This window comes from Anneissia japonica, unplaced genomic scaffold (genome assembly GCF_011630105.1).
Source record: "Anneissia japonica isolate Jap-2015-1 unplaced genomic scaffold, ASM1163010v1 scaffold287800_len1627635_cov199, whole genome shotgun sequence".
Lineage (NCBI taxonomy): Eukaryota > Metazoa > Echinodermata > Crinoidea > Comatulida > Comatulidae > Anneissia > Anneissia japonica.
Window position 1 is genome coordinate 762,115 of NW_022731299.1, and position 24,960 is coordinate 787,074.

Sequence of the window (24,960 nt, forward strand, 5' to 3'; positions counted from 1 at the left end):
TATATATATATATTAAAAGGCAAAGTGCTGAAAAACAACAATGCTATGGGAAAAAAGCCTGGATCTCTTGGTAGAGATATATGCAGTAGTATATATAAACATATTACGTTTTTTAACAAATGATAATAAATTAAACAGAAACATGTGTAAATGAATAATTTGAGATCAATATTAAGTCTTCACAGCAAGTATGTACAGAGATAAGCATAAATATGCCTTAATAATAATAATATATGTCGGCATGTGAAAGGTCAGAAAAAGCATTTCCGGCCACTTTTAACCAACTACCGTATTCCATTAGATATATATAAAAGATATATAATAGATAAAAATAGAAACATGAATGTTCGATTAAATTGTCACCACAATTAACTCTGTACAACCAGTGGTTGAGGAGATATAAGGACTACGGCTATGACATTTAAACATGTCAAAGGTTAGAAACTTCATTTCATCTCTTTTTTTTTAAATGTCTATTATAGTAAATAGAAACATGAAGGTTCCAAACAAATTGGCACCAAACATAACTCTCTACCACCAGTGGTTGCGGAGATAATAACGACTCAATGGTTATAAAATATGTCAAAGGTCAGAAATGGCATTTCCAGTCATTTTTTAGCAAACTCATTTAGTAGGCCAAATAGAAACATGACTTTTCCGAACAAATTGACACCACGATTAACTCTCTACCACCAGTGGTTGTGGAAATATATGGACCATATGGCATAACCTTGAAACATGTCAAAGGTCAGAAACGGCAAACACCAAATTGTGTATTTACAGAATAATTATCGAGTTTACATGGGGCCGATTTGAAATGGTGCCAAGTTGACTTGAGGCCGACTTGACTGGGTCGAGTTAATCTGCTTCCAGTACTGTGCTGTTACAAAATACTGGAAAGGCCACCCTGGTATACTGACTACAGTAAGACTAAGGAAGGTAATTTGTAAATTCTAGCTACTATCTAGTATTTTTGTGTCACAGGTTTTTAAATCTCATATTGTTCAGGAAACTACTCTGAATCCTTACAATTAGACCCAGGTAAAGAAAATTTGAGGACTTTTTTACACAAATAAATTCGGCAAGACTATGCCACGATCAAGTCATGACCTCTGCCTGATCAAATCAAGTAGAGAGAGCTTTATAAACAGACCTTTACAAACAGATTTGACATGCCCAACACAATGTACATGTGTATATGTAAAACAATACAATACATACCAATATAGTATTCATTTCTCTGTGTAGGTTCTCCATCCTTTGAGTAGCTGTTGTATATTGCGTTTTAAGTCCTTCGTTCTCTTTCACAAGTGACTCGTTACGCTGGCTAATCTGTCCTGTGCTGTACTTGAATTGATTGCTTTCACGCTCAAGGCTTTTACTCTTATTTTTCCACCTGATAAATTATACAGAATTTGAGGTTAACTATATATGGAGGGAACAATGTGATAGGGCTCCACAGAGCCGTAGATAAAGAGAGTTTGGCAAACTCGGTTTCACAAGATTCTGCTATACGCGCGTGTGATTGGGTGGATCGCAATCACATGACTAAAGGCCTGTTTACACTTCAACGATAACGATAAAAATACTAAAAAAGCGATTGTTCATATAGAAAACAAAAGAAGAGTTTTTACACTAGGACGATTCTATAACGATTTATCGTGTATGCAATAACAAATTATTTTAACAAATCTAATAAGATGACGTCATAATCATGGACAAACGATAAAATCGTTGCTATTACGACGATTTTAATGTTTTTCCATGATTATGACGTCATCTGATTTGATTTGTCAAAATGCTGATAAATTGTTATCGAATCGTTCTAGTGTAAAAACTTCTCTTATATCTTTTATTTTCTATATGAACTATTGCTTTTTAGCTTTTTTATCGTTATCGTTGAAGTATAAACAGGCCTTTACACCGGCCAAGTTGTTACCTAAACAAAACATTGGCGAGCCACAAACGAACGTATTAGGATAGGAAGTTAGCAGTTATGATAGATGATTAATGCTATATAATGTAATACCGTTATGTTCGGTTTGGGGTTGCTGTAATCGATCCAACAAAGGAACAAAAATGTATGAATTTCCTTAAATTTCAAAAAGGAGGAGGATTTGGGGTTTTATTCAAAATTTGAATGGCGATCGAAAAATCTCGCTATCCATGTATAGGAAGTTAGCAGTTATGATAGATGATTAATGCTATATAATGTAATACCGTTATGTTCGGTTTGGGGTTGCTGTAATCGATCCAACAAAGGAACAAAAATGTATGAATTTCCTTAAATTTCAAAAAGGAGGAGGATTTGGGGTTTTATTCAAAATTTGAATGGCGATCGAAAAATCTCGCTATCCACGTATTAAATTAAGGCATGTGCCGCCAGCCCCATGGCACTTCGCAGTAAATCCACCTACTACCACTAGGCCTAGATTTCAGTACTTCTTCGACCTAACACCATAAGGTAGTACTGTACATAAATCGGCCTATAATACTATAAATATAATTACAATAATAATTTTAAAAAAAGGAAGGATTTTCAAAGCAGCAATGATATTTCTAAAAGATGCAATGTTGCACTTTGATGTTAAATTAGCTATAATTTCCAGAAAGCTACATAAAGTATCAGTCTATGCCTAGGCCTATCTTAAATTATAATTAAAAATTAAAAACTGAATCCTCCAATAAAAGTGAAAACTTGTCCAAGGAGTCCTGTGCTATGCAAACATGCCCAATTGTGCTTTACAAAACAATTAATTGTGCAACTACGGTAAGAAGATTTTAAAAATAAAAATTTAAATATAAAGTTGAGTCCGCCAAAGTCGACTCTGTTAAAGTCGAAAATTTGCGTCAGTCAAATTTTTGAAAAAATCCCAATTCTTTCCTATGTATTACTGTGTAAATTGTTTGTTTAATTCAAATTTTTATAAGTCGAATTTCGGCTACATCGACGGAATTTTCCTGTCCGGATAGGTCGATTTTGAAGTAAATTCAACCACACAGGTCGAAGTTCTAAATTTAGTAGCGCACGTGGGAAAAATACACAGACATGGGAAAATACGAATGTTCAATCCTTGTTGTACAGCAACAAGTTAGCCATGTCAAACTAACATCTCAGACAGCGCGCTGTGGAACTTGGCTCACATGATCGTACGTCGTAAGTTGCAGTCTACTCTCACAATACAGACACCCCTCCGGACCGGCTCCTATGTTCAGTTTTTCGTCCAGTTTAGTTTGTAAAACTTGTACTGAACCCATTTCGAACAAGATTGTTGTAGTCAGGGCCTAGCTATTTAATTAATTTATCAAAGCCCTGGATTCTTTTGACACGTTATTTAATAATACATACAGTACCTGTTGTTTTGCTGTACTGCTCAGCAAATTTAATTATTACCAATAAAACCGATGCGACTTTTATATTGTTTTTGTATGCATTTCTTTAGGTCTGATTATGTTTTTACAAGCACACATTCTTCGTTGGGAAATGCCACTTGCTGGTCGGCAGTCTAGTTGTAAACAGAACAGGTCGCGCCCCCAAAAACTCTTCCTGCCCGCCAATTGGTCCATTTTCGTGAGGTGCTTTGCAGACTAGACATGTGCTTTGGCTGTGATGACGCCAGATCGTGACAGTAACAAGCTCGGTGTAATCAAGAATGTTTTAATTAAACAAATTTAAATTTATAAAACAAAACAAAAAAAAAACAAATAAGAAACCCTCATGGTATATTTTAGAGTCAAATCTAAATAAACCTAACAAATTATATTTTATTCTCTACAAATTTACTCCGTAATTAAATTAGCAACATGTTTTGAAAAGCGTCTTGAGTTTGAAGAATGAATGAGGTGCATTTGAAATTTACACCGACGAATCTAACGAATTTGAATTAGACGTCTACTGAAAAGAGTAACCAGTGTAAACTTGCTTTGTTGAGTTCCCTCTTTATTGCATGTTGATTCCAAATGGTTTTTAAGGATTAAAAGCAAGAATATACACTTATTAAAAAATTTGGAATGCGTAAATTTCACTTCATAATTATTTTATTAAAAGAAGAATAGAAATGAGTTTGGGACTTAAGAAAATGTTCGGTTTTGCGTGAAATTCGATTTTGTGGGCATTGAGTACACATAGTATTGTTCTATGTTAATATTCTTTTTTCGAAAATGTGCAAGTCGAAATCTGTATAACTCGAACTTTTTATGGCAGTCCCATTAGATTTGACTTAGGCGAACATGACTGTAAATGTATATAGATTGTTTTAATACATACACTAAATCAAAATGTTTAAAATGTTTTACGATTACAAATCAAAAATTCAATGAATAATAATTAATAATAATAATACAGTACTAATGATAATAACTTACTAATAATGAACAGAAGTGTGGAGAATGCTGCTATTTTACTTACATAGGCCTAGCTTCTTGATTGTGATTAGGCATAGGCATATTGTACAAAAATTCCTTTCACTAGTGGCTAGACTAGGCCTCTCTATGCTAGATAGAGGCCAGCTAGTGACTAGGCATAGGCCTAGATGATAGACTTTCAAAACAAAAAGATAATCGTAACGAAAAATAAAGAATCGTCCTCACTTTATCTTCTCAAAATAGTACAGTGCGTTGATTAATTATATCTCGGTATCTTTATTCATAAATTCAAAACAAAACAACTACAATATCAAATCTTTAGCAGCCTGAGGCTGAATTGGGGATTCAATTTACAAAATAGAAAACCTGAATTAAATTTACAATAAATCATTATCATTATTAAGATCAATTAAAATAATCAATATTATTATTATTTTAATTAGTTACAATTATTATTTAAAAAAGTTGATATTATTTAATATGCACAAACATTAAAATTTCCGATTTAAAAAAAGCAAAAATTCAAAAACAAACTAATGAGACTTAAACTAATATTAAACCAAAACAAAAAAATTAACTTTAAAGTTAGGTAAATATGATTATATATGATATTTACAATGATATTTTAAAATCCCATAATTGAATTGTCCTCATGAACAAAATAATGAAAGAAAGTTTATGCAGTATCAGTGTTATTTATAAAGTGTTATAAAGCTATACGCGCACACACTGTTTGGTAACAAAATGGCGCCATGCGCCAAGTTGGCCAAACTCTATCTACGGCTCTGGGGCTCTATTACTATTAAAGATATAATGTCTGAGCTGAGCTATAGTTAAAAAAAATATTTGAATTGCTTACTTTCTAGACTTAAGTTATTAGCTTCTATATATCTTTCAATTTATATTTTTTAAATCATGTAAAAAATGTATTTTTCCATCAATATTTAATTGAATGACAAATTATTTCGTTTTTTTAAATAACCAATCCTAAAAATCTTGATGATTGAATTTAGAGTAGTTTCTTAATTTCACCATATTCAATTACATTCACTTAAATTTTAAAATCATTAAATAATATTCACCTTTATATAACGATGTCAATAATAATAAATAAATAAAAAATAATTTGGTCCTTTCACTAATTTTTATATTATAAATATTCTGTAGCTGTATCAGAGCCTCTTCGAATCATTGGATAAATAATTTAGCAAACCGGGCATAAAATGCTACCTCCTCCACTCCCTGGGGAGTAGTCCTAGGCGTCCTTGTAATTTAATGCTGATACAGACTAATAAGTGATATTAACCAAGTACTCACTGTCTGATGGCCTCTTGGGCATGGGTTTTAATGTCCTCTCTTCTTTTTTCCGATTGCTCCAATAATCTTTCAGACTCTTTTATCTTCTCATTGTTTGCGTCTCTTTCGCGCATGACTTCACGTAGCCGGCTCTGCAGCTCTTCAAACTGAGTGAGGACAACCATCCGTTGGCGTTCACTGTCGTTGTAACGTTCTGAAACATCATTTAATTGTGCTAGGATTTTTTTCTGGTGTTTTTCTTTTGCATCCAATTCTCGGCTGAATGTCTAAAAGAGAGAAATTTGTGAAAAATTGAGGAAACAAAATCTTTATCTTTATATGTTTTTCTGCCCTTCCTTGATGATATTTCAAAAATAAATGTTGCTCAACAAGGTATAAAAATCTTGCCTTAGGATTATAATGCAATGACTGCAAACCACCTTATGGTTTACCTCTAAATTATCTGCAAGTTGATCTCGTTGACGTTGTGTCTTTTTCAGCTCGCGCCTTGATTCTTCAGAGTCCTTTGCCCCACTGGTTTGCGCCAATTCTAATCGCAGTTTATCAATTTCTTTCTCCATTCTTAGTCGATCATAGCTTTCCTTACCAACTTCTTCACCTGTAGGAAGACATAAAGAGGTGGACTGAGGTATTGTTTGGCAAAAAATTCTGGATGACTGGATGAACAGATAAAAAGAAAAATGGATGGATGGGAAAATCAATGGAAGTATATATATATAGATAAAACATACTGAGATTAAATTGCAATGAATAAATGAAAAAAAAAGCTAATGTCAATTATCAATCAATGTCATTAATATAAATGTTATTATTTCTTAAAACAATGAAATCTAAGTCAAACTTAGGTAGATTTTCATGGGACATTATCCCTAACTCTCATGGCAAGGCTTATTCCCATATTCTTAATACGAACTTCAGTCGAACTTCGAACTTCAATTAGTCCTAGTTGCAACTTCAACTTAAATTTGTATTCATAAACAACGCAGTCAAAATTCTAATAACAACTAAATCAACCTTTCCTTCAGCAGAAGACGACTGTCACCAAACTAACCAATGAAAAGAGCTCATTTTAAAAGCAGACAAATTTTAGAGATCTGGGGCAGATTTTTATAAAACTGTCTGAACTGGTAGTCTTAACTCCTTGAATAAAGCCGGCTTTATCACTAATAGACAGTTTTACTAAACATGCATATTCATCAAAATGAACAGAAATAAATGTTATGCGGTTTTTTACAGACGGTGAGAAGTTTGCGGATTGTCGTTCGATTCTTAGTCTTTGACGATCTAGGTCTAGTACGCCATGATGAAACTGATTTTAGACCGTTTTAAGCCCTCTCCGAGTAGGCTTTAAAGTTTAAGATGGGTAATTGGTTAGACCGCACTATAGCAATGTTCTATAATAATAGACCAGTAGTGACGTCACGATCAAAGCTGGCTAAGCGTTAAGACCGTCTAAAGACCGCTTGGAGCAATCTGCCCCTGGTAACGCAGATGAATATTAAGCTGCCGCCTGCTGTTCTATAACATATTTCTTCATAATTCATAATAGACCATCATTCACTAAAGCTTTGTCTACACTATCAAATTTTATGTGATGCGCCCATATATAAGTACGATGACGTCATATCACATACATTGTTATCAAATTGTATCAAAAAAATGTTAAAAGTGTTCAACTCTTACGTTCCATCACAATTTATGTGACGCTTTTTTGATGAAATTTGATAGTGCAGACAAGGCTTTAATTAATTTTCTATAATAATATCTATATTAGTAGTTAACATACAAATGATAGAGATTTTGAACAGTCACTGAAAATTTGCTTTCCTTGGAGAACTATTATAGTTTAGCCTGAGCTAGGGTGGTGGGGGCATCTTTGTTGTTGTTACGGTAAAGCTACATGACCACAACGCGAGGGGATTTTGTGTAAATCAGAAACTGTGGCATGTGGCTAGCAAAACATGTTCATTACACCTTGTGGAAACTTTTCTTTTCTTTTCTTTATTAGGCTTTTACCATACACAAAATACGGTAACATTTATATAAATAATATTCATAATTATATAATGTCATAATAAGAAAAAAAAATTGCGTTGGATGGAGGTCTATTAAGTTCAACGAAGTTTGACCCCTCCCCAATTTAAAAAAAAGTAAACAGTATATACAACAATAATTAGTTCCAGAGATAGGCCTTTCATTTTCATAGTTAACATATTTAAATATTTATTAAGCATATTCTTTGTGTTTTGTATTATGTGTTTTTGCCAAGAAAACAAACATCATGTTGTACAAACGGTATGAGATGACGAAATAAATCAAATCTGAATCTGACTAGCCAAGAGTGAATTCCACAGATTGGAACCTGTATATAAAACTAAAAGACGTCTAAGATTAGATGTATAAGATTCAATTAAAAAGTTGTTAGCACCCCTCGTATTGTAGCCATGCTGGTCAGATGTCTTTATAAATGGGATGCAAATAAGAGGAGAAATAATATTATTATCAATACGATATATGAACAAAGCGGTTTGAAACTTTTTATATCATAAATGTTTAAAACACTGAACTTGTGAAATTAAGATTTAGTGTGTGATTTAAAGGATGCTCCTTCGCAAATCCTTAGAGCTTTTTTTCGCAGTTTGAAAAGGTGGTCGCTTTTTGTTGATTCAGTACTTTGTTCAAGGACATAATACAGTATTTCAAATTTAGAAGTGTCACACCCCGAATTAAATTACAATGATGAAAGGTATGGCAAAACTAAAGTATTGTAAAGTTAAAAGTATGTTACTTGGAAGCGAATGTATTAGTTTATTTCTCATGCCAATATTTAGTGAAATAATATTGCTAATTCTACTCAAGTGGGGTTTCCAAGACAGTTTTGCATCTATTGTGATACAAAGGAACTTGGTTTCACTAACTTAAGGAACATTATTGTTATTAATAAAGATACAATCATTTTTTTACACTTGTAATTAAATAAGATAAGACTTGGTCTAACAATGATCTGTTCAGACTGCCACCGACCAACAGAGCGCGTCGCATACTCTAGCCCTCACAGGGAGCAGAGTTGGATTCGTCATGCGACGGTCATACGACCGTCGTATGACGCAGTGAGCGTCCGGCTTTAGAAACATTTAAAGATAATTTATTGAGCTTGAGCACTTTCTGAAGGTTTTAAAAATGATTAGAGATGTCAGAGTAAATTATCCCAGGAGAAATTTTGTCACAAATATTATTACAAAATATATTATGAATCAAGGTTGCTGTCTTGGTTGTAATCCTGAAAGGTCTATCAGAAAGTGCACAAAAATTTGATTCAAACATTGAACTAAGAATTCAGAAGTTTTATTATGAGACTTACAGAAGGTCAATATTAAAATCCCCGCAGATATGCAACTTTATTTTTATTACTGATGTTGTCGAGTACTTTAGATATATTAATATTAAAAGAACTTGATGTCTCTTTTGTTCAACACATCGAAAATAAATAAATCAGACATATGTATACAATCTTTTTTATTTGTTTCACTTATCGTGAGTTACAAAAAGCATGCTTTTAGTGGGGTAAATATTTCAAGTCGGTGATTTATTCTGACCCTAGGCTGTGTAATAAATTACCATTCCTTGCCTTACTTTAACATATTTAATACATAGAACATTCTAGAATAACATTTAATTGATCAAATAAACAGTGTAAACCACATTGGTAATTTTAGAGCACATGACACCATGTAGAATCCAAGAGTAATATATGGAAGCTTCTAGAATCTTTGGTACTATAAAGGCAAATAAGCATAATTGGTTAATTATAATGTAAGGTGACCAATGAGGAACTTAGGCAATATAGAATGATCTTGAATGCTCTGGAATAGCGCAGCTAGGGTATATAAGCTGACAGTTTTGTCTTTCTGGTGCTCTTTTTGAAACACATGTTTATGTGAATGTTATTGTATTGTTTTGAGACCGGATTCTTATTGGAGTTTATACAGAAGAAAAGTTTATTTGAAAGTTGTTTTACAACATTGTGAGCTGTGTTTATATTTTATATGTCAAAGAGGGATTCCTAGTAATTTCTATACCGCTCGGAAATATGTCAAGTAGGAATTCATGACATCTGACTAAAAAAATTGGCCTGTGGAGGTATATTCTTAGTCAAGGTTCACCTGATTTAGTCGTAGCACTAGTCAAAATTTTGTTTTAAGAATATGAAATGATGTAATTTTTAAGTTTTAGCTCGAACTACGACTTAAGTTCATTTTAAGAATGCCGGGGTAAGTCTTGCCATAGCTACGATAGTATAATACATACTCCAAGTATCGAAATGCACGCCATAATTATTTTGACATTAATTATGTCATCATCAGGAAGCCTTACCACTGAAATGCTATTCCAAATCCTAATTTACTAATTTACGTTTATAAAGCAAGTATATGAATGCTGTTTGGATTTAGGGGTATGTAATTGAAAGCTGTTATCATAATTAATTCTTGTCATTTTCAAAACTGAAATTATAAGACAGCACTATTTAGACAAAATTCATTTTACCACTTCTTGCCCATCAAACTATCTTCATCTGTGACCACTTGTGCAGCTACAATCTACTTAAGATATCATTATTAATATTAAATCTCAATTTTTCATTTTTATATATTTCGTTACCTATATTTCTTCGGCTTCTCATTGAGCGTTGACTCTCTTCTTCAGCTGCTTCCATGAATGAGCGAAGTTTAGTACTCAAATGACCCCGTTCCTTATCAGCCTTATCTAGCTGTGATTGCAGGCTGTCAATCTGAGACTTCAGGGCAGTGTTAACCCCGTGGGTTTGGTTCAGTTTCTGTTTCGTTTCATCCAACTCCTGGCCTAGCTTTTGCCGTTGGCTCTCAGTCTGCAGTAGGCGTTTACTAGCCTCATTGTCATCTTCTTTTCTTATTGATCGTTGGGTGTGAATAGCCTAGAAATATAGGTTAAAATTAACACAAACAAAAATGCCTACTTTGAGTACTAACTTGCATGATGTGCTTGAGAATTGTGTTATGAACAGAATTTTTTTTAAAATAATGGACACTTACACTGAGTCATTATACTATCTAGTATTTGTTTTTTAAAACCAACATTAGGATTGAACATATGACCACCTGTCACCAAATCACATCTTGCCTACAACTTATCATCAATAAATATATTTATGTTAATGATATACTTTCTGTTTGGAGCTCTTAAAAACTAAAATTCAACATTTGAATTGCTTAAACTTTATATATCTAAGTATAGTTACAGTTTACAACTGAAAATTATACAAAAATTATTTTGTAATAGATGGTAAATAACATTGTTCCCATATATTATCTAGTAATAAATTCATGGATTATAATAGATTAAATGAATCTTTCCGCCAAGCTCCGCCCCTTGGATATTGTTGCTAAGGACCCACAAAACGACTGTAAAAACATACGCAAACATGTGCGCCTTTTCCTGGCCCTGTTTTAATTGGTAAGTTGTCAAGTTTGATTAACACTCCGGAAAGGTCCATTATGTGAACTAGTAAAATCAGTCAAATTGAAAGTTTAAAGCTTGACTTGATCAGAGCAGGTACTGGATCCTACCATTGAGATAATATAGTAAATATGTTAGAATTAGTACTTTTATGTTCAACCAAAAAAACGTACAATAAATTACCTGAAACGTTTCATTGGCAGACTGCAAACTTCTTCAGTCTGAAGCCTGTGCTATAATGGTCTGGTTTGGTCCGGGTTGCACCTAGTCCACCCAAAGGACAAGATCAAAAATGACGATATGTGCGGGGTTGTTTATCAGGTTAACTGTCTCAACTGAGAAAAAGTCTATGTAGTAGAGACTTGGAGATCGCTGACTGGGAGATCGCTCATTGTGAGGATTGGTGAACACAAGAAAGACGTATTAACACACAATCAGGGGGTAAAAAAACTGGCTTTAAGATCTTTTTCATCACATTATCATCACAAATCTGCCATCACTGATCAGCCAGTAGAGAATAATCATGTTCCGAATTGGAATGCCACAGTCATTGCAAAAGAATCAAACATTGATAGAAGGAAAATAAAAGAGGCAATTTGCATCAGAAAAAGGGACCACAACATAAACAGAGACATCGGAGGATATGACTTGCTGCACATATACGATGGTTTGCTAGAGAAAGTACAAGCAGGAGGGGGAACCACCGTTAAGGACGGTTGGTGGCGCAATCCGGTGCAACCTGGACCAAACCAGACCATTATAACACAGGCTTCAGTCTGAAGAAGTTGGCAGTCTGCCAACGAAACGTTACAGGTAATTTATTGTGCGTTTTTTGGTTCAACATAAAACTAATAATTCTAATAAATTTAACTTGGAACCAGATAAATTTATTCAACACTAGTAAATATAGTTCACTATAAGATCTCTATGATCCTACGAGATACCCACTTAAATAACTCCTGAGTGGAGACAATGTGATTAAAGTGTCTTGCACAAGGACAAAAACAAAATGTGCAGCGAAACTCAAAACCATGATCTAAAGGTTGGGAGTCTACAAGCCTAACATACCTCCCTCAGCTCCAGAGACATGGCATCCCCAAGCCCCCTGCTTCTAGGCCTTTCCTTATGTTCCTTTCTTAACCTCTCTTGCCTCAATTCATCTTGGATATCTTGTAATCGTTTCTCCACTCGATCGGATGACTAAATAAAAAATTAAAAAAAACCATTTATACAAAAAGAAAATTTTAAATTAATTCATAATGGTAATTACAAGATAATAAATGGAGAACAAAATTCAAAATTATTAAATTTCATGGATAAACCAGAACCCTGCAGGCGTCAACGTTCCTATGCATGATGCATGTTTTATTTCCAGGCAATATGAGGTTGGGTGGATTTTGTGTTGTGGCGGTTTACCTTGAAAAGTTAATTCTTTGCATTTGAATATTGGGAAAATGAATACTATACTTACACATCAGGTATAACCTAAATTAATGCTTCGCTATCTCCCCGCCGCCCTTGGCAGGAGGTGCTATTATACACACCTACAGTACTGCCGTGAATTATCGCTTCATATCTGAGCGTGACCACTCGTAACCTGCTCGTAGGTACCGTTTTGAACGTAGCTACGAACCCCTATGAAGGTCATTGTTATTTTAATTAGCTTTGCAATGATCGTAGGCTGGATCGTCGGGCCGATAAACAATGCGTAAACAATATTGAACTATAGTTTACCAGCTTTCAACCCCCTTTCAACACATGAGCAATTTTGCGACTTACTAATAAACAATGTTACAAGTTTATTGTTCATTATTTCCTACCTTAGTTTGATCATGTTTTAAAACCATGGTTAGCTACCTAGAACATAACAGTGAGTTCTAATTTCGATGTCATTTACGACCTAGATTTTCCCCTAAGGAGGAGAGCAGACAGTAATTATACCTTGGTAAACTTCCAATTGGGAGAATTTTGATCTAATGTTATTGTTCTGGCAGTAGGCATTTTCTTCCTTTTAAATAATATCAAATAAGTACAAATTATTAAGGGTTCTACATTAAAAGTTGTGTTTGTTTACCGTAATGAGCAGAACTTGCAAAGCAGTCCAATACTAATGGAATTATAGAAATCACTACCTTGCCTAATTAAGGCTATAGAGTCATGCTGGATCGCATTTCCTTATATTTTTTTTACTCACTGTCACCCAGAGCTTATTAACATTTTATTCATTCATTCATTCTGGTTTTTATTTAAAAAAATTGACATTGCAGTACAAAACTGAATTGAGTCAAATTACAATATTTATAAAATCAATCATTAAAAAAGCACATATAAAAATACATAAAATATATCCACATACACAATGGTCACAAAATCATTAAGGGTTTTTGACATTTATTAATTTTAATTAAGAAAAAGGAGCTATATTGCGGTATTAACATAATTATTTTTACAAGTTCCGAGAAAAAAATAAGCGAAGTTCACAATATCATAAGTGATTTGATCACACCAAGTCATTATTTACTAAAAAGGGTAATGTTGATTTTTTAAATCTTTCCATACAACACTTATACTGTGATAGTTTGTTAGCGTTTCTTGTTTTTTATTAGTTGCTTCTAAACGGGTTTTTGAAAGGATATCATCCATATTTCCCTGGACTGTCCCCCCCCCCAAACTTCCGGACGAGATGTAATCAGTGATCACAGAGTCTCTCCAGAGAAAACTGCTCAAGGGCAGCAGTATAAGAGAAGTACTGCCGCCCCAGAACAATTCTTAAGACTCTTTTCTGGACAGCTTCCAGATCGCAACTTAGTCCGGAAGTAAGGGAGGAGTGCCACGTTGGACATGCGTATTCGATGATAGGACGTATAAATGATTTATAAATTTTAATTATTTGAGATTCAGGTGCTCCAAATTTTTTTTAAATTGACACTATATGTAAGGTTTTATTCGCCTTACTAACAGTTTCATTGATATGGACATCACATTTTAAATTTTCCTGAATTGTTTCACACCTAAAAGTTTCATTTGCCTAACTGATTCCACTGGGACTCCATTATCATCAAGCTCATCATAGAATCCAGAGGTCTTACAGAAATTAATTTTCATTGATTTACACTTCTTTGCATTAAGGCACATTTTATTAATTTGGCACCATTCATCTAAGTTACTGAAATAAGTTCTGATATTGTCCATATTATTGTTCTTCGAAATTTCAGCGAGAGTAAGATCCTCTACAAATTTCTACTTGGTAGGGCAATCAAGTGCCGAGTCGTTGATCATCACTTGGAAAAGGCTAAGACCAGATTTAGTCCCCTGTGGGACACCACAAGTGATGGGGATCCAGCAGGATGTTACTCCTTTATACAATACTCGTTGTTCTCTGTTAGTCAAGAAGTTACAGAACCACAAGATGATATTTTTCCTGACATCAATGGATAACATCTTCTTTATAAAAACCGGGTGACTAATGCGATCAAACACTTTACTGAAATCACAGCAAGTATTCACGCTTTATAGCCCGGCTTATCGAGCCCAGATAAAAGGTAATATTAAATAATGGTTAATGCCAATTCCTTTGACGTTTCCGAACTGCTGTAAAATAAAACTTGGCGAATTGCAAGTTCATGTTGTTAACCCCAAATCCAGCAGCGGGCAGCCTGTGCGCCAATCAGAACACAGTTAAGTGTGTTAAAGATAAACCTTGTGGCAAATACTAACAGACCTCAAAGACTATTATTCACAGCCAGAAATCCAAGCACCACTCTGGAAAAGCGACCATAACATCGTCATATGGAAACCGTTGAGCCCAACTAGACCTTTTGGAAAAGCAGTAATCAAAGAATTCCAACCCCTCACAGATTCGTCTTTGAGGAGTTTTGGCAGATGGATAACTACCCAGGATTGGTCTTCTGTGTACAATTCAATCGGTACAAACAGCAAAACTGGAATCATTTAATAATATCATTGCTACTGCATACAAAAAGCATTTTCCTGCCAAACATTGCACGTATACTCTACCGATAGACCTTGGATTGCGCCGTATATAGAAACTAATTAAAGATAAACAAAAAACTTTTAATAACAATGGAATTGAAGTGTTCAGAATTCTTAGAAATAAAGTAAACTGGAAAATAAAGAAAGCTAAAGAGAGGTACTATCGCTATAAAGTAAAAGAGCTTGAGGTTACTAACCCGCGCAATTGGTATAATAAAGTGAAACAGATATGTGGGAAAAGTAAGTGCAAACCCAGAATTGATAGTCCTACCTCTCTTACAACATCGGAAGCATCATCTAAAATTAATTAATTAAAATTAACGAGCACCTTGCAACTATTTGTCAGGAATTGGAACCTCTTAAACTAGATGAATTGCCGTCATTCCTCCCAGCTGAGGCTCCACCGCCACAAGTACAATCATTTGAAGTTTGCCAACAACTTTTGAAAATACAGGGAGCATTCAGATTATGTACTTGGCATAAAATGTTATCGTAACATTATGTTCTCGGCACATGTTCACATACCAGACCGAACGAAAAAGTTCTTGAAATACGATCATTCAGATTATAAAAAAATGTTCTTGGCATTTATGCATGTGTAACATTTTGAGAGGAGCTCACAGTCACTGTAGGCCTAACTTTATTTCCATTTTATTAAATTCTCTTATACGATCCCAGGGTCTTCGTGGAAATCTCAAGATTGTTGGATACCTTTTGGAAGAGTTGCTTATTCCCAGATCCTTTGGTATTTTGTGCTTATCTCCCTTCTTCCCAAACTTCAACTACGCAATTCATTTCGATGATTGCACTCCATATGCTTCCTCTGTCAAAACATGTTTACAGCATTTTGTTTTGTTCCAAAAAATTTAAGCCTACAGCATAAGTTAATCAAGAGAACAGTAGTACTGCTGTATTATAAGAGCACATAGAAAATATTATTAGATTATCACTCTTATGATCTAAAAAAATGATGAAGGGCGGTTTTTTTTAGAATTGGAACAATAGATTAGGCCTATTTCACCTTTGTTTTTATCGATGAGGGAGGGGACTGTTTATATTTGGTCTGTAATAGTAAATATTGTACAAAAACTGGTTTCATTTTATAATTTTTTAAAGAAAATTCACAAAATTGCATTGTTATTTTTATGCTGTTGAAATAATTGATGCTGCAAAAAAAAAAAAAAAATTATTCCCGGATCAATATTTCCTGAATTTTTGACGCTGGTGGGATTGATAATCTAATAATTTTTTCTATTTGCCCTAACATGTGTACATTGCGCCTTGGAAGAATGTCAAAGCAGGTCAGGTCACGTCACTGAAGCCCGCCCAGTTATAACATTTTATGCTCGGCACACGTTCAGACTTCATTCCAGAGTTGTAGTTCGAAAACATTTTGTTCCGAGAACGTGGTTCAACTGGGTTCTAGCTAGAACATTCTGTGCTCGACATAAATTGCATTAGCATGCGTTCAGACTACAAAAAATGACGTGTGCCGAGAACATTATGTGCCGAGAACATGCGCCAAGAACACAGTCTGAATGCCCAGACAGTGTAGCAAGTCCGTTCCGCCTGGAGACATTCCTCCAGCCATTATAGCAGAACACCTCACACATATATTTAACACCTCGCTGAATGAGGGAATGGTACCCAAAGCCTGGAAACAAGCTACAGTTATACCGATACCAAAACAAAAGGGCACTGTAGGACTCGACCAGATTAGACCGATCTTGCTTACGCCGTTGTTTATCCGCATCCTTGAACATTTTTTAAACAAGTGGCTGAATGATGACTTGTCAGCATTTATTGATAAACATTGGGTTTTCCATGCGACATTCGGTAAATTTACAATAAACGGACGTTAACTCTCTTTTATATTTATTATTTATCTTACTAAATCAAGACTACAAAATATTGTTTGATGAACAATCTTTTAACATGTGTGTATTGTTATTGAGGACATCATTTTTTGACAGTTAAAAGAGGTAAACTAATTGTAAATAAAAAAAATAGGCTAGGCCCTAGGCTAATTAATTAAGAAAATATTAAATACTGGAGTACAAACAAGTTCCTGTCGTCGACAGTGAGTGGAAAGGGAGACTCTGATCTAATCAGGTACACATTTTTCTTACTGAAACTCATGCATTGTCATTCACAAATGACCCAGCAATACATTGTTTATTCCAGTAAGCTACAGCAGTCTTTCTGCACATACAAATAAACAACACACTTTTGCTTCGTAGGTTCGCTTCGTAGCCTTGTTTAGATTGTTTATATCAGCCTACGATGTAGATACGAAGCCTGCGCGCAGGAATAATTGCAACAATAGTTTCTGGCGGTACTGTAGGCTTCGTGTTATGTCAGGTTTTGGCTATTGCAAAATAGCGCGAGCTAAAACTCAACCAGTGAAGATCGTCACATCGCGAGATAAAAAAAAAATGTCGGAAATCTAAAACTGGGCTTCGACTTGTGTCGGGTTTCAGAAAGAAACTGAGTGGATTGCAAACTTGAAGTGTTTTTACCATATGAGGCATGTTGTGGCAAAATGGCTAAGTTGTAGCCACAATTTAAATTCAAGTTATTGGTATTTTTAGATATGTGATCTTTAAAATGAGAGGTCACTCATTCAAATTGGACATTTCAAGCCTAAGTTATTGGAAAGTGAAAGTACAGTACTCTTAGACTCAAGATAAACATGATTTTGAGTAATTGCCTTTCAAAGTTATTTGAGCATACATTGTTTAAAAGAATGAACTATAAAAAATAACGTTAAATAAACAATTTGTTAACCACTTCCAGAACTAATACTTTGGGACATGATTAATAAGACATTAAACTGTTGAGTTGTTGTTGAGTGAAAAACAAATTTGGATTTTTAGGCAAATTTTTTAGCTCCCATATTTTATAGCTAATTTACTCAAAATGGGACTGTGCGACAACATAACCATTTCGCCACAACATGCCTCATATTAGGTAATTCTGGGCGGGCTCTAATTATTTTTAATCTTAGCAAGCAATGGGGCACTAATCAAAAGCAAAAACCCGGAAGAAGGTGACTGAACCACCACTGAGGAACTTCACGTCGCGAGGTAAAAACAAAATATCGGAAAACTTTTTCTGACGCATACGCAATTTCACTCTAAATGTCTACACACACACACACACACACATACGTAAACACACAAGCAAAATGTGATTGCAGGAGTCCCTATTGCATGTCATGCATAGGAACTAAACAATAGTGGCCTTACGCATGGTATAAGTAACACAGTAGAAAAAAACTAGATACATCAAGCCTAGAGACTAGGCCTCACAAAGAATCCTGGGCAAGCCATGGCTACACCTAGCAAGCATTTTGATGGAAAACTATTTTATATATTGTTCATCATTTTTAGAATTTTTATCTGAATCATACAATAACTTCAGAAAGAATTTCAAACCTCTAAACAGGGTGGGCTCATACTTGAATGGAACATTACACATAAAAATTAATTAATTAAAAGTGTTAAAGTATATAGATGGGGAGTATAGTCTGGAAATACAGTAATATGCCATTATTTGTTTATTTTTGGAAAAAATTATTACTATTATTATGACACCTACTGTTTCTTCCCTTTGAGACTGCTTAAGACTGCTAGCTAGGTTTTGAAGACTTCTTCTGTTATCACTTTCATTCTGCAAACGTCTCTGAACTTCCTGGTTTAAATCCCGTCCAAGGCGGAGCTGGTCAGAGCTTAAATCTCTAACAGCCTGATGAATCTCATGAATCTGTGGGCAAGACAAAAGGAGGCAAAAAAGTTATTTTTTAGTATAATATTGTAGTATACAATATACACGAATACAGTATTAGTCATACTGCCCTCTATATGGAATAAAATAGTTAACCTACAAAATGGAAGCTTAGCGTACGAGTCTTGTGGGGTAGTTTCAATAAATAGGCCAATATACCACAATTGGCGACAAGGATAATGGTAAATACAAGTCAAACTGTGAGTAGACATACATAGACTAAAGTTATAAACACAATATTGCAAAATGAGCATGATTATCCGATGGCTAGAATCGTACGAGAGCAAGGTTGAAGACTGGGCGTCGTATGTAGAGAGGCTAGAAGCTTACTTCACGGCGAACAACCTGAGCAACGATAAACGTGTACCGACGCTTCTTAGTTTAATTGGGCCTAAGCTTTAAGGTTTGAAAAAACAATCTGGTAGCTCCAGATATGCCAGTAGACAAGCAGTTCAGGATTTAGTGGACTGTTTGGAAAAACATCTTAGTCCCAAGCCGTTAGTAATAGCGGAGAGGTTCAGGTTTCACAAGCGTGAACAACACGAGGCAGAAAGCATTCAATCATACCTCGCCAAGTTAAGGCATCTTTGATAACATTGTGATTTTGGGGATCAGCTCAATGATGCAATAAGGGATCATTTTGTGGTATTCGGTCAGGAAGCATACAATTGTTTTTAGAAGCGAAGATTAAGTTAATGAAAGCACTGTCATTGGTTGTTGCTATGAAAACAGCAACCAAAGATGCTTTTCAATTACAGCAACAATTTAAGAGTGAAAGCCAAAGTGTGAATAAATTCCACAGCAAACTACAGTACCTCCGTGTTACTGGTGCAACAAAAGTGGTCATAAGGCAATTGATGGTCGATTTAAGGAATTAGTATTAGTGCAGCAGCTAGATATGGTTTACGTGTACATACTCTGCAATTTATATAGACACTGTTTTTTCATGCTCCTGAAACTTTGGTCATCCATTTTGGCCATGTAGCAATTGTAAAATTTGGTCCCCGGGTCCAAAATGGCTGCTTTTATACAAAAGCATCCATTTTTGGGAAAAAATACTAACCCTCTGTATTTCATTTACTATTGGTGATAGAGAGTTAATTTTGGTGCCAAAATGTTCGGAAGGATCATGTTTCTATTCGCTGTAATGAAACATTTTTCCCAGAAAGTACCAGGGAAAAAATTACCAAAAAACGTTTTTCATAATTTCCTTCTTTTCAAAGCCATTGATTGTTTCCACATATTCAAAGATGGCAAATGATGGCTAAAGTGACAATAATAAATCACAAACAAATATTTTTAAAAAATTCCAATAGTTTCTGCATAAAAAAATAATTGATTTAACTTTAAAAAGCCGGTTTTGGTAAAATTTCCACAAAACCAGGAGGAATCCGTAACTCTGTTAGTATATTTACCAGATTATGTTAAATTTGGACTCAAATTACTCCGGAATACATACATTTCTATTTGCTTTAGTGAAACATTTTCTTCAAAAATAACCAGGAAAATATTTATTACCAAAAAATCCTGTTTTTAGAGCAAAAAACATGATTTTAATAATTTTCTCATTTTCTAGGGCATCGAATGTTTGAATTCACTCAATACTGGCAAATGAGTTAAAGTGACATTAGTAAATCTCAAATATATAAATATATAATAATTTTTTATATTTTATCAATACAAATATACTTAATTTTACTTTTAAAATATCTAGTTTGGTAAACTTTTTGAAAAAATCAGGAAAAACTCTGTAAATCTGTTAGTATTTATTACGGGAAGTTGAATTTGGTCTCAAAATACTCAGAATACATGTATTTATATTTGCTTTAATGGAACATTTTCTGTAAAAATAAGCAGGAAAATATTTATTACCAAAAAACCCCGTTTTTAGGGCAAAAAACATGATTTTAATATTCTTATTTTCAAGGCCACCACAAATATATATATAACTGTATATATATTTTGAATTTGTATACTTTATCAATAAAAATATCTTTAATTTTACTTTAAAAACATACTGTATGTTTTGGTAGTTTTTTTCAAAAATAAGGGAAACTCAGTAACTCTGTTAATATTTGTTAATGAGAGTTGAATTTGGTCTTAAATTGGTCATCAAGGGAAATTGTTTGTAGTGGATAGTAGTGGACCTCCATTGTTTGGGCGCGAGTGGTTGTCAAAGTTCGACTGGACCAACATTTTTTCGGTTACTGCAAGGAAGAATAAACCCGAAGAGGACGTAGCTATATGCTCAAGAACTGTCTCTTATACACATCTAGATGTGTATAAGAGATTTGCGAATTAGCGCTTCTCAACTGATGATCGAGCCAACCCACTTTATTCAAGACTTATACATACTGCAATTACTACCTAGATTTCTACCAGACTTAGCTAGACCCTCGAACATGCTGCTAGAAAAGATTACAAAGTGGATGTGGACGAAGGAACGTAATGCAGCATTTAACATGGGTACAACAACTTGTAACTGTGGATAATGTTCTTACACACTATGATCCAGAATTACCAGTTAAACTGGCTACTAATGCATCACCATTATGGAGTGGGTACGGTTTTGTCTCATGATGTTGATGGTGTAGAACAACCGGTTGCATATGCATCAAACCTTAACAGCTGCAGAGAAAAACTACTCCCACATCAATAAGGAAGCCCTCGGCATTGTATGTACAAAGATGTCTGCTTACCCACAAGAGTACTGTGGGAACTAGTTTGTGGAAGTTTCTTTCTGATTTTTTTTAAGTTTCCAGGCAGGTACTTTTCATAAACATGATATCAGTAGCAGAGAAAACAATGGTGACATGTATAAGTCACAGTTTAAAGGTGAACACATGACACCTTCAATGCCATCGCACATGCTTGCACCTAAAAATAGCTAGTGGTCTATTTTTAGCATTATTCTGTCATGGCAGTAATGCGCCCACATTCCTGAAAGTGCCGTACAAAGATGTCTGCTTACCCACAAGAGTACCGTGGGAACTAGTTGGTAGAAAAATTTCTTTTGGATTTTTTTTTAAATAGTTTCCAGGCAGGTACTACTTGAAGTAATGAATTGAATTCCTGCTTGTTAGAAAGAAGCCTGAAATTGCAATTACCGTACATTATATTAAAACTATATTTCCATTTATGTGTGTATTTTATAAACATCAGAATATGTATCAAGACTGGAAATAAGTCAAACAAGAAAATTCAAACCTCGTGTCTGTTTCAACTCAAGAGTACCAACCGTGGGAATCCATTTCCATAAAAGTTGCCTGAAGTAGCCATTAAAATGTATGGTATTTAATTATTTTCATATTAATAATTTGATATGGGAAAATGTTAATTAAATAATAATAATAATAAAAACTTTATTTAACTACAGAAACACTTGTTCACCGCAATGGTGTTTTTCAACAACGCCGTAAAGGCATTGTACAACTCAACAAAACAGAAATTAAAACAAAAAGGTAAAAATAGACTTATAAAAAAAAAAAAAAATCACATTAGGGCCTACTGAAAGAAACTTAACTACATTAACTAAACTGAATTATCATAAATAAACTTACATCTTTAACTACAGTATAATACTTTAATTTAAAACATAGTGATGGCCTCATTCTGATACAGCCTCCTCTCAAGGTTATCTAAGTTAAAGCTCTGTAAGGCTTCCCTGCTAGACTCACTCCTAGTCCTCCTAGTTATTATTTTGGCAGCTCTGTTTTTGTAACTAATGTTACAGTAAGTTTCGTGTTTTAAAAATGGTATACTCTTGTAGCCAACTCGTTCTAGATCTGGGTTGCACATTCAGCGATCCATAGGTCTAGAACGCGACAAAATGCATAACAAATATATTGCGACGTGACTGAAAAGAAGGTGCGACCGGAATAATAAAATACCATAAAATAATAAGCCAAAAATATAGTACATATACGTGCTGTACCTTAATATGTTGTATATAATTTCAATATACCACAACATTTATCATTTATCAAGCTCTTATATAAATTTAACTAAATTTAGAATACTAAATATTAGACAAATACTTTTATGTGTACTCTATTAATGTAATGGAGTATTTGTATATTCACTATTATAGAAATATACTGGTTTTACTACAATTCAATTAAAACAGACAAAAATATAAAATAGTATGATCTTATTAACCTACATTCATTAATGGTTACATTTAAATTATTAGTATTATTATTATTATTATTATTATTATTAAAGGGAAGAATTTAATTGAAAATATTTGTAAAGGAAGTAGGGTCAAAAATTTTTAGAAATTTAAATAAATTTAGAATACTAAAATATTAGACAAATACTATAAAGATAAAAAACATTATTAAATTAAAACTTTACTACAAATTTTACATTTGAATTTCCTTAAAGCTCTGAAGTTAATTGTTGTGTTAAAATCATTTAAAAAAGGCAAACTTTAAAAACAGTGATTACTGAAATCTAAAATGATTGTTAACACACATGCATGTTGTCAAAACAGTTGAATGAATTAAAGGCGTGTGATAGCGAGTCACAGTGTAACTATTCTATTGTAAAGCTGATAAAAACAGGCCCATCCAACATTGTCCACCCTACTTTAACAATGGTATATTCCATTTTGGGTGCTTTTCGTCCGGGTGGTTATTGTCCTGGGTCGTTTATGTCCTACACTCGATAGTGAGTGATACTGAACCTACTTTCCAACCGACACCACAACTTCCAAATTTATCACCATGAGCAACTGAGTGGATCACATACAACATGAACGTAACAAAAGTACTACAACACAACAGAGAAGATACCCACTGAGAATCCAGAAACCACCCAACATGCTTAATCTGTAAATAGTATGGACTATAATCTGAACATGAACAATAATGAACTGCATACAACAATGTACACTTAATTATACTTGACTATGAGAAATAACAATATAAAACACACAAGACAGCTGTATCATTTATACAGTAAAGGATAACAACATTAATAAAGAATAGAGATGCTTCTACATACAGTGTTTAAAGTGAAGTTAAAGAAAGAAAATATGAAAACAAAAAAAAGTGTAAAAATAGAAAAAGCCATAAATCTCAAAATGAAAAATTAAAAGCTTTAATGCTATCTGAATTTTATTACCATTAGTCATATTGCCCTCTATATGGAATAAAATAGTTACTCTACAAAATGGAAGTTTAGTGTACGAGTGTATAAGCCTAATACACCTCAATATAAGTTTCATATGCTCGCTTTGAATTTATGGGGTGTGAGCTCTACAAGTAAAGAATTCCTAATGACACCTTTCAAGGAGAATAAATGAGGCATGTTGTGGCAAAATGGCGAAGTTGTAGCAAAAATTTAAATGCAAGTTATTGGTATTTTCAGATACCTGAGTATGTGATCTTTAAAATTGGACATTTCAAGCCTAAGTTATTGGAAAGTGAAAGTACAGTACTGTACTCTTAGAATCAAGATAAACATGATTTTGAGTAATTGCCTTTTAAAGTTATTTGTGCATACACTGTTTAATAGAATGAACTATCAAAATAACATTAAATAAACAATTTCTTGACCATTTCCAGAACTAATACTTTGGTACGTGGTTAAAATAATAAGACATTAGTCTGTTGATTTATAGTGAAAAACAAATTTGGATTGTTAGGCAATTTTTTTGAGCTCCCATATTTTATAGCTTATTTACTCAATACAGGCCTGTGCGACAACTTAACCATTTCGCCACGACATGCCTCAAATATGGTTCACCAAATCCTGTGCCTTAAAGCTTGGATCCCACTTGTAAAAAAACTGCTGCAACGCAATGTAGAGAAATGCTCTTCCAGCAATTTCGTATCGCAAGTGAAGTGGGAGAGAGGGTAGACTGGCCAAGACGAGCATGTTAATGTGATGACGATGATGATGGTGACGAGGACTTGGTGGTGGTGATACGAGGACAATGATAATAAAAGTAATAAAAGCAACATCATTTAATTGGCCATGGCAAGGGCGATAGTCAAGGTG

General features: G+C 34.0%; 1 protein-coding gene across 2 annotated transcripts in view; it reads right to left on the bottom strand.

Moving 5' to 3' along the window:
• Positions 1 to 24,960, bottom strand: part of LOC117115311 (centrosomal protein of 128 kDa-like) — an 84,808-nt gene that overhangs the window by 23,190 nt on the left and 36,658 nt on the right. For both annotated transcript variants that reach the window (XM_033259051.1, XM_033259052.1), the window contains 6 exons: positions 18,769 to 18,933; positions 12,244 to 12,375; positions 10,342 to 10,633; positions 6,114 to 6,280; positions 5,683 to 5,948; positions 1,222 to 1,396 (listed from right to left, as the gene is read on the bottom strand). In XM_033259051.1, coding sequence (XP_033114942.1) covers positions 1,222 to 1,396; positions 5,683 to 5,948; positions 6,114 to 6,280; positions 10,342 to 10,633; positions 12,244 to 12,375; positions 18,769 to 18,933 — 1,197 coding nt within the window. The remainder of the gene's footprint in view (positions 1 to 1,221; positions 1,397 to 5,682; positions 5,949 to 6,113; positions 6,281 to 10,341; positions 10,634 to 12,243; positions 12,376 to 18,768; positions 18,934 to 24,960) is intronic.